Here is a 10438-nt window from a genome sequence, read left to right on the forward strand (position 1 = left end):
CAAACCCATGAACTGTAGCAAAGTACTTTTGGAAGAAAAAAAAATCTAGAAATTCTCCAGTCTTTGCTAGAGAGTAAACCGGCGGGTCCCCAGGTAGCAAATTCAAATGCAAGGTCACATCCCACCCCAAACCGCCGCTGCGGGCGCGCGGCGAGGCTGCCCGGGCGCAGGACTGGACTGGGAACCGCGGCGCCCAGGTGCCCGAGGCCGCGGAGGGGCTGGGTCCTCGGCGAAGCGGGCGGGAGCGCCCTGCACTCTACGGGACCCACTCGGCTCCTTCAACAATCAGTAACCAGCTGTCAACGCCCAAAGCCGGCCTTCGAGGCCCGGCAAAGGGAGACCCCGGCAAAGGGAGACCCCGTGCAGGGAGACGGACCGCCCGCCAGCCGCCTGGGTCCCCCGGGGACGCTGCCGGGATGTCACCAGCGAGATCCAGAAACTAGGAAAAACAATCAGGGGAATTTCTAGATGTTTTTTTTTCTTCCAAAAATACTCTGCTACAATTCATGGGTTTGAGGTTCTTCCCTTGATCCAGAAACGCCCTCCTTCCTCCAGCCGCGGCCAGGCCCGCTGCGAACCGGGGTGTGAGCCGCCTTGGCCTCCCGCTCCCTGGCTTAGATACGTGCGCTTTCTTTTGCCCAGTGCGGGTCCACCCGGGCCCTGCCACAGTCAACCCGTTTCCTTTGCAAACCGACACCTGTTTGGGGAGGGGGATTCCGGATGATCCTGGGCCTAGCAGGAGCGCTGCCAGTGGGAGTGGGAGTGGGGGTGAGAGTGCCAATGGGAGAAGTCGCCCCCAGACCCGGCCCGGTGCAGCTGGCCCCTCTGCAGCGCACCGCGGGGCCCGGAGCCGGGGCCGCAGGCCGGCCTGCGCTTTCCTGCACCCAGAGGCGGAGAAATGCGTGGCCTGCGAGGCTCGCGAGGCCCGAGCCTGTGCTCCCGGGGACCCGCGGCTGCACCATGGCACCCACTCGCCCCTTCAGGTACGCGGGCAGCCCTGAGGCAAAGCAAGGGGCCCCGCCGCTCGGTTCCTACGTGCCCAGCTCCAGCGCTGCCGGGATGGCGCCTCCGGCCGGACACTAGCCGGAGCCGGGGGATAGGAGGCCCCGGGGCTCCGGGCCGGCCAGGGGAGGAGAGGCTGGGAGGGGTCCAGGTGTGGGGGAGAAGCGGGGCACCCCGCCGGGGACTCCCTTCTCTGGGTGGCCGGGCTCAGGGTGGGCTCAGGCGCACCCAGGGGTCAGGCTCAGGCACACCCCCCGCCTGGCCCGCACCTACCTGAGCATCCGGTCCACCTCCGCCCGCTGCTCCACCGCCTCCTCCGTGTTGAGCGCCTGCAGCTCCTTGAGGATGGGGGGGGTGTCATAGTCGTCCCCGTCCTCGGAGCCCTCGTCCCCGGACAGGCGGCCCTTGGCGGCGTGGCCGTTGGTTAAGGTGTGGAAGACCGGCTTGGTGTCGGGTTCGGCGCCGCTCCCGGGGGACAGGGGCAGGGTCTCCAGCTTCACTCCGAAGCTCGGCGGCGACGGCAGCAGTTCCTCCAGGGCCTGGACCAGCACCTCCTTGGTGACGCCGGAGCTCAGCAGGGCGCTCAGGAGTTCTTGCTGGAGCGACGTGAGCTTGGACACCATTTTCCAAGGACAGAAAAAAAAAAGAAAAAAAAAAAGAAGGGGAGGGAGAGGGGGGGATGTCGGTGCGAGAGAAGAGGGTGGTGGGGAGTTTCACAAACGAACCCCAAGTCCAGGAAGCTCCCCCCCACCCCACCCTTCAGCCTCCAGACACCTGTGACTCCCCCGGGGTGGCCCGGGAGTCTCCTCCGAGAAGTCAGAGGAACTTCTAACTGGCCATGATCGCCACCATTAGGCCATATAAGATATGCAAATCAGCGGGGAGGGCCGGCTTTCGGCAAGATGCAAATGCCCGCGGGGAGGGGGGAAAACCGCGAGCGGGCCAGCCCGAGGGGCAGACGCGGGGAGCCCGGGAGCCGCGCGGGAGCGGGGCCGGCCGGGCCCAGGGCGCTCCCGCCGGGGGCTGAGGGCCTCCGTGCACCGGTTCTGTTTATCAGCCAAACCGGAGCCGACCTTTGGACCCGCGAAGCCAGGCGTTTGCAGCCCGGCATGGAAGGCTCCGTTCGGGCTTTCCCACCGGCCACCGGCCGCGGGCCCGGCTCCAGGCCGGAGAGAAGAAAACTGCGCTGCAGGGGCCCAGGTGAGAGCTGGAGGAAGATGGGCTGGGGTGTTCTTGCAACTTAGGAGATGGAGGAGGAGGGAAGAAGTAGAGTCGTTCCGAGGCGTCCGAACCGACGCCAGAGGTGGAGGGCCAGGGAGCCAGCGGGCGGAGGTACTGAGCGCTTGGGAAGGGACGCCCAGACCTGGGGGAAGAGGAGGGAGGGGGGTCAGGTGGGGTGAGTGCAGGTTGCAGAGACCTCGTTTAATTGCACTCTGCAGCCCCCGCCCCCTCTCTCTAGCCCCCCCCCCCCCTTGCCCGCCGGGTTAGATTTGCAGAAACCTCGCCTCTGAGCGTAGGCGAGCGGGAAGGAGGCCCAGGGTGTGGTCAGGGGGAGCAGCCAAAGCTCTTCCCCAGCCCGGCTGCCCCGCACCAGGCCCGGCCCGGCTGTGTGTGGGGTGGGGGTTGGGTGGGGGAGCTGGACGCTCGGGCCACGCTCTCCAGTTTAAACGCAAACTATCAAAGCGCCTCCACTTTCGGAGCAAAATTAATAGGACGAGGGGGCCTCCTTTCCAGCAGCGAAAGCGGGCCGCGGCCTGCATGCAGCCGGGGGACAGGGGACGGCCGCGTGTCCCACCCTGACCCACTGACTTCTGGTTTGTTCGCAGCTCCGGGGCAGAGCGGCTCCTGGGGGCTAGGCCGCTTCTGCAGCGCAGGCAGGAGGCACGCGTGGAGATGGCGTCCAAGAGGGAAATACGTTCTGTTTTGTTTTGTTTTATTTTGTTTTGTTTTCCCCACCCCTGTCTGGGCCAGGTAAGAGGCCCGGAATCCTTGGGCGCCATAGACATTTCACGGGCATCTCCCTGGGGCGTGGACAGGGCAGGGAGGAGGCCCAAGAGCACCCCACTAAGACAATGCAGAAAAAAGAGGGGAACGGTTTTTTTTTTAGGATCCAACTCATCACAGACCCATAGTTTCTGGGGCAGAGAACATCCCTTTCCCCTCTTTAAGCCTCAGTTTTACCTGTGAAATACTGGAACCTGCAGTGCACGGGGTGAGGGGGGGCTTGTGTGCATTGGGGAGACTTCCCGGAAAACCCTGGAGCCGGATAATGCTTGGCAGTCCGGGGAGGCGGGAAGCCAGTTCCCAGTAGTCAAACCTAGCCCCTCTGGAGGCTTAGGGTTCTCAAAGTCCAGCAGATCCAGCGCTGGGGTTGGAGGGACTAAGAGACTAAGAACAAAAATTCAGGCCCCTTTGGGAATTGGCAAAGGTGCTTCTCAGCAAACTCTCCTACCTTTCCCACTTTGAACAAGGTAATTAGGAGCAAGTTGGGGTTAGTTTCAGGAAGAGAAGAATTTCGATGTGGGGGAGGGAAGGTCAACAGCTCTCCATCTGCTAAATTGAGAGTCAAATCTAGGTGCGAGAAGGCGGGTCCTCCCCTTGTCACTGATCCAAGTCAGGCTGCTGAGGACCAAGGTTGCCACTTTCTGATACAGAATCTGCCTCAGGAATGCTAGGAGCCAAACAGCAGGGGGTGGCTGGGTGCCTGGAGCCCTGGGGGAAGTTTGCACTACCTCAGACGCTCCCTGAGAAAGGGGAAGGCAGTGAGTTCATGGATTTGAGGTTCCTTCATTTCACCTTATTGTCTTCTGGTTTGTTGTGACATATGGGAGGCCCTCCCCCTCACAATTGGGCCCCCTGGGAGAACATTCTCTGCCTACCCAGCTCCCCTCAGCCAAGATAATGAAGTGTTCAGAGTCAATGTCCCTGGAGAACACGCTCTTTGTCTCTCTCTCTCTCTCTCCCTCTCACTTGCTATTCACTTGCTATCATGATAGAAGCAGTCAAGTGTAACGAAGATCAGTTTCTGTGTTTAGCTGGAAAAACCCATTAAAAAACCAGCCATCACTTCCCTTTTAACAACAGAACTTTGATTTGTAGTTCCAGTTGCTCCGTGCCCAGCCTGACTCTCAAGCTCCCTTCTCTCTCAAAATTCAGGTGGTGGCAAACCCATCCTTCTCCCCCCTACCTCAAGCAAACTATGTGAGCATACAGGAAGTCTCACTCATTAGAGGGAAACTTCCTGATGAGGGTCCAGATAGCCTTGCAGGTGATCTATTTCCACCCAGCCTGGATTTCCCATAACCCCCTGCCCAGGTGGGCCTCCTGTATGCCACCTAGGGCAATAGGAGCGCTCACAAAGTAACTGCAGCTACAGATCCCTGAACAGATCCAGTACCTACCCCTTCCTCTGGAAAGTGGAAGCATCCCAGCAGATAGTCCTACAGGATGTGAGCCAGAAATGCTAGCTCATAAAATCCTTTGGTTAAACTTCCCCCAAATAGAAGAAACAAGAGTACAGTGGAAACACTCTTTGTTTATGCTTCACATAGGATAGGTGGTGATGGACTGATAGAGCAGCCCCACTTTAAAGATGGGAAAGTAAGACATAGGACATTCAAAGGAATTGTTGATGTAAAGGCTGAGTGGTTATTTCTGGATGATGCCATAAAGGTAATTTTTGTTTCCTTATTTGTACTTCTCAGTTTTCTGAGTTCTCAGCAAGGAAGTTGTAGAATACCTTTCCTAGACACAAAAGGGTATATGCTATGTGATTTCATTTATACAACATTAACAAGCAGGAAAAATTAATCCATGGTGATAGAAGTTAAAATCGATGTTGCTTCTGGGTATTCATAGAGACGGATGGGTCTGAGGGAGCTTTCTGGTGTGTTAGGGAAGTCCTATATGTTGATTGGGACGGCGGGCACGTCATCAGGCTATCCATTTAGGGTTTGTGCTTGTTGCTGTAAATTATAACTTAGTAAAGAGTAAATTAAAGCAATGATTCCAAAGTGTAAAATGTAAAGAGTGGATGGAAGTCACCTTCTTACTCCCTCCCAACTGTTTGTTGTTGACATGTGACCCTCCAGCTTCTTTTCCGTTTACCATACATAGTTTATCACCATTAACACCTGTAGACTGATATATTCCAGGGGTTGACAAACCTTTTCTATAAAGTGCCAGATAGTAACATATTTTAGGCGTTGTGTGCCATACAGTCTTTTGCACAAGTACTTAACTCTGCTGTTATAGACAATTCATACCTGAATATGTGTGGCTGTATTTCAATAAAACTCTATAAAAACAATGGACTGAAGACCTTGTAAACATATATGCATAATCAATCCATGGACCCAGACTGGGACAGGGAGCTGGGGTGGATTGGAAGGTGGTGATGGGGGAATAAAGGGGACATATGTAATACTTTTCAACAATAAAGATTTTTTAAAAACCAATGGGCTGTCTGGATTTGACCCATGGGCCCCAATTTGTCAACAGTTGGATAAAGCACCCATGCAGGTAGAAACAGATGTGAGGGGCATCTCACTTCACTCCTTTATGTTTGGGATGAGGGCGCAGATCCAGGGAGGAGAAATTACTTTCCTGAGAGATGCAGCAGAGTGCACTGGGGAAATCCTGGCTTTGGAGTCAAATAGGCCAGCTGCTTTCTGGAAGGGTCAGGAGCAGGGTGGAGTCTTTGGGCAGGTGACTTAATTTCTTTGAGTTTTAATATGATCACCAAATGTAAATGGTGATAACAATGGAATTTATACTTCATCGGGTTATTGGAAAAATTAAATTGGATAACTCAGCAGAACGCCTTGGATGGGGCTGGCACAGGCAGGATAAGTGCTTCCTCAAACATAGCACGTGGCTCAGGGGCTCCCTGCCTTCCTCCCCTCCTCCTCCTAAATGCACAGCTTCTGGGTAAGTTCCCTACAAACACCACGTGTCCACTGTGGGTGAAGCCTTTTTTGAGAACTGACGGAAGCGGGAAGATCTCCAATCCCATGGACCCCAGCACTCTGGCTTCCTTTCTAGAATCCCTCCAGCTCTGCGCTTTTGTTTCCCTGTCAGACACCTGCCGGGGAAACGCCTAAGCGTAGAGGAGATTTCCCTCCTTTTGATTCAACAACTCCCACCCTTCTGCCTGGTCATTTTTAGACATAGGGTGTTTCCAGTCGTTTGTAAAAGATTAAATTAAAAATTAGCAACCTAGTATGCTATTAAACTAATAAATACTACACCTAGCAGCGAGAGAGCCTTCACTCCAGAGCAATAATCTGTTCCCCTTCCTTTTACTACACCCATTAAAAGGGAGGCTGGCAGGAGGCCCAGCACACAGCAGGTGCTCCATAAATGTTTATTGAATAAACAATATGGGCTAGGCTATGTGTTTAGAGGGAAGGAGAGAAAGCAATGCCCTTTACTAAGATCTCTTAGAATCTGTTTTCAGATTAACATTCAAATGCATGTTAGTGAGACGCCCTTGCTACTCTTTCTCCTTTATTTCTCCTCCCAAATCCAGGAGGTAGACAGTATCATCCTCACATTAATGATGAGGAAACAGAGGCTCCAAGAGGTAAGGATTGGCCCAAGGATGCACAAACCGAGACGGAACCTTGGACTTGAACGATGGATTGCCTAATCCCATGCTAAGTGTCTCCCGTCAGCTCTTTCCCATCTTCCAAGCCCTCTACCCACTTAAACAGGGGGGGGGGGGGTGTGTGCACATAGACACACCCGGAACAGTCCCAGCACAGAGAGGTCTTGTGATTGTGTGTGTGTGTGAGAGGGAGACCAAAGTCTTCCTATCTAAGGAGTTACCTGCCACACACACAGCTAGCATGTTTGCTCAGTGCTTTATGGTGTGCAAAGATCTTTGTCCTTGTGTGTGAACCTCAAAATAGTCCTGCAAAGAAGGGAAGGCAGGCATTCGGACTCACATTTCATGGATGAAGAAACTGAGGCTCAGAGAAGAAAAATGACCCTCCCTCCCAAGATGCCAGAATCACCATCTGTTGACCTCATGCCATCTGAATTTAGACACCACCGTTTTCTCTACAACATTGTGTTTGTATAATGACCAGATGATTAGAGCAAAAAGCTGCCCGGGAGCAGATACACGGCCTACGAATAAGACACCATAAGAGACCCGCATGTCTACATCCAATGCCATGCTTCTGTGATGGGGAAGCTTGTAAGGGTGTCGGCAAAGGCTCTGGGTCCAATCTATACGTCAAGAGCTGCGGCCTACTGGGTATTACCCTGGGTCTTGCCCACCTATGTCTCCTCTCCTCGCATTCTAATTCTTAGTGGTAGAGCAGAACCAGGAAGGACCCTGCCCCTGCCCTGCCAGCTCGTGTCTACTCAGGAGTGCTGTCCACACATGCACCTTGGGCATAAAGGTGGCCACGAGGCTTCACGCTAAGGATGGTATCCTCTAGTGCCCTGGTAAGTAGACAAAGACCCGGCTTCCAGGCCTAGGGGTGAAGAGCCATCAGGGGTGCTGAATCAATGCAGCAAATAGTTATTGAGCGCCCACCATGTGCTGGGCACTGCAGGAGGTATCCACTGCTGGGATGAACAATACTCAATTTCTATTCTTTTAAAAAAATATATATTTTATTGATTTTTTACTGAGCGGAAGGGAGAGAGAATTAGAAACATCGATGAGAGAGTCATTGATCAGCTGCCTCTTGCACGTCCCCTACTGGAGTACCGCAACCAAGGTACATGCCCTTGACCGGAATCGAACCTGGGACCCTTCAGTCCGCAGGCTGACTCTCTATCCACTGAGCCAAACTGGTTTTGGCAAGGTACATGCTCCTGACCAGAATCGAACCTGGGACCTTTCAGTCCACAGGCCGAAGCTCTATCCACTGAGCCAAACCGTTTTTTTGTTTTGTTTTGTTTTGTTTTGTTTTTGTTGTTTTGTGTTTTTTTTTTTTTTTTTGCTGTAAAGAAATTGGTTCTATAGTGGGAGAGATAGACACGTATGCTCTTAACTTCTATTGCTAGATAGAATGGAACAGGCTTTGTAATACTAGTAAGTGCTGTGCTGATTGCTTACAGGAAGCATCTCACTCACTCCTCATAACAGTCCCAGGAGACAATACCATTATTCTTATTTCTAGTTTTTTCAACTGATGCTAAGAGCACTTAACTTGCAGAAAGCCTGTTGATGCTCAGACCCCGCTGAGACTCAAAAGCAGCTCTGTCCGGCCTCAAACATTTTCCGTACCAGCCGAGAGGCAGCGGCAACGGGGATCGGTTGGGGCTTGGTGTCAGGCTCACGTACGTTTGAAATCTGTCGCTGCTGCCCCCTAGGTGTGGCCTTGGGCAAGTTTCCACTCTGAACCTCAGTTTCTTCAACTGTAAACAGGAAAGCAGAGTAGAAATTGGCAGGAAAGATACATATATAAACAACTGGCACAATAAGTAGCAACAAATGCTAATGATAATAGGAGCAACAGCAAAGTTCTGTGCGGGGTTCAGAACCCTGGAAGGGTAAGATTTTGACAACAGAACAGCAGAGAGCATTTCAGGCAGAAAGCGGAGCTGAGCAAAGCTTAAAGGTCAAACCAGATCCCACAACTTCCCCAAAAAACTTGCTTTAAAATTTATGATCGGCAGCAGGAAGCTTCCCTGATTAATTCTTTCCCTTCTGATCGTCTCAGCCCCCAGCCCTGCAACCTTCTGGGACCCGCTGAGGTCTCTCTTCTTCAGGAATATCCCACCTAACCTCAGGTTGAGTTCAGTGCTTCTCAACTGAGGGTGGTGTAGGCCCCTAGGTGAGAGTTGGTAATGTGTGGCAACCTGAAATACTAATAATTTTGCCTTTGAACTTCTGTTTTGTAAGTGAAATCCTGATGGGACAATGGAGCATGCCCCAGGGACTTGGTGCCTCAGCTCACAGTCCCACCTCCTGCCTGCTCCCTGACTTTCTGGGGTGGAGGATCCGCTCCAGCTCCTCCATAGCCTGGTGTCCCTGGCCCTGCCAGGCCTCTCTCCCCACTCCTCCCGGACAGCCATTTCTGCCTCCTGCCCTCTTAGGGAGCCTGGTTGCCGGCCCGGGGAGATTGGGGTAGGGTGTTCTAGCCCTGGTGTGTCTCAGCGTGGGCATGACGTTGGCCATCCCTGACCCGTACTGACAGTGCCACGGAGCACTGGGCAAGCCTCTACGCAATCTCTCACCATCATCGTCTTTGCAGTACCCTTGGGGGTCACCGATCTTCCATGGGTTGGAGTAGCAGCCACAGGAAGGGTAGATGCCTGGCTTGACTTCCACACCCTCAGCCGGGGCCCAGTGCACAGGCCCCATGGCTGGGCAGAGGAGAAAACTGGCAGCTTTGGGGCTGAGTGCATGTGTGCACACTGAGTCACGGAATGGGGACCTCAGACACCTGTGAGTGTTTGTGCTGCTAGCATCCCCATTTCCCAGGGAAATGATGTTAAGCAGCAAATAAAAAACAGAGTGAGAGCAAGAGCGAAAGAGAGAGAGAGAGAGAGAGAGAGAGAGAGAGAGAGAGAGAGAGAGAGAGAGAGAGAGAGAGAGAGAGAGAGAATATATGAGAATAGGCCACCGAGAACATGAAAAATGTTTATATTTTAGTTTCTTTAATGACACTTTCCCCCTGCTTTTCAAACAAGGTGTCTCATATTTGCGTCTTCAATGAGCTCCACAACTGACACACGTGCTCCTAATGTCTAGAGGTGGGTTGAGCCCAGGGATGCTGCTGCACAGCCTACAACGCACAGGGCAGCCTCCAAAACAGAGGCTAATCTGGTCCAGAACCTCAGGCTACTATTTACTCCTTTTCTTTTCTTTTTCACTTCCAGTATCCTCTAGGCTTATCTCTCTTCTAGCCCACGTACAAAAGGCAAGATTGCATTTGTATTCATCTCTGTCTCCAGGACCTAAAGCAGTGTCAGCACATAGTAGGTACTCAACATTCATTGCCTAGTCTGACCAGCAGGACCTACAAACTTACCTTATCCAACGTTCACCTGTCATTTTGTACTACATGTTGGAAGCAGGAAAGCACGTTTAGACATTCCAAGGAACCTCATGATTCTCCGTTTTATCTTCTACAGAAGTAAGTGGACTGTGAAGACCTAAGGGGCAGGAAATAAGCTTTCTAAATCTTCCGTGTGCTCAACGCTGCTTAGAACAGTGCACTGGCTTCCTCACTGGCTCTGTTGCCAAATATCTGCCCCTTAGGATTTTTTTAAAAGAGTTGAATAAAGAGAAAATTGATTGAAGTATAGAATGAGAGAAAGGAAAAGAGGAAGAAAAGGAAACAGGGATAATGAGAAAAAGAGGTAAGATAAATAACATTTTAAGAAGAAAAGAAAAAAAAGGAAGGGAAAAGAAAAAAAGAGAAATATATAAATATAAATATAAATATATAAATAAATAAATATTTATATA

At 52.2% G+C, this 10438-nt stretch overlaps 1 protein-coding gene across 6 annotated transcripts in view; it reads right to left on the bottom strand.

The window, feature by feature from the left end:
* HNF1B (HNF1 homeobox B) overlaps window positions 1-1625 on the bottom strand; it is a gene marked incomplete at its 5' end in the record, with an annotated part of 52507 nt that extends 50882 nt beyond the window's left edge. For all 6 annotated transcript variants that reach the window (XM_084862446.1, XM_084862449.1, XM_084862448.1 and 3 more), the window contains one exon: window positions 1276-1625. In XM_084862446.1, coding sequence (XP_084718572.1) covers window positions 1276-1625 — 350 coding nt within the window. The remainder of the gene's footprint in view (window positions 1-1275) is intronic.
* Between the last annotated feature and the right edge of the window lie 8813 nt (window positions 1626-10438).

Source organism: Pipistrellus hanaki (assembly GCF_964339955.1).
Source record: "Pipistrellus hanaki genome assembly, chromosome: 16".
Lineage (NCBI taxonomy): Eukaryota > Metazoa > Chordata > Mammalia > Chiroptera > Vespertilionidae > Pipistrellus > Pipistrellus hanaki.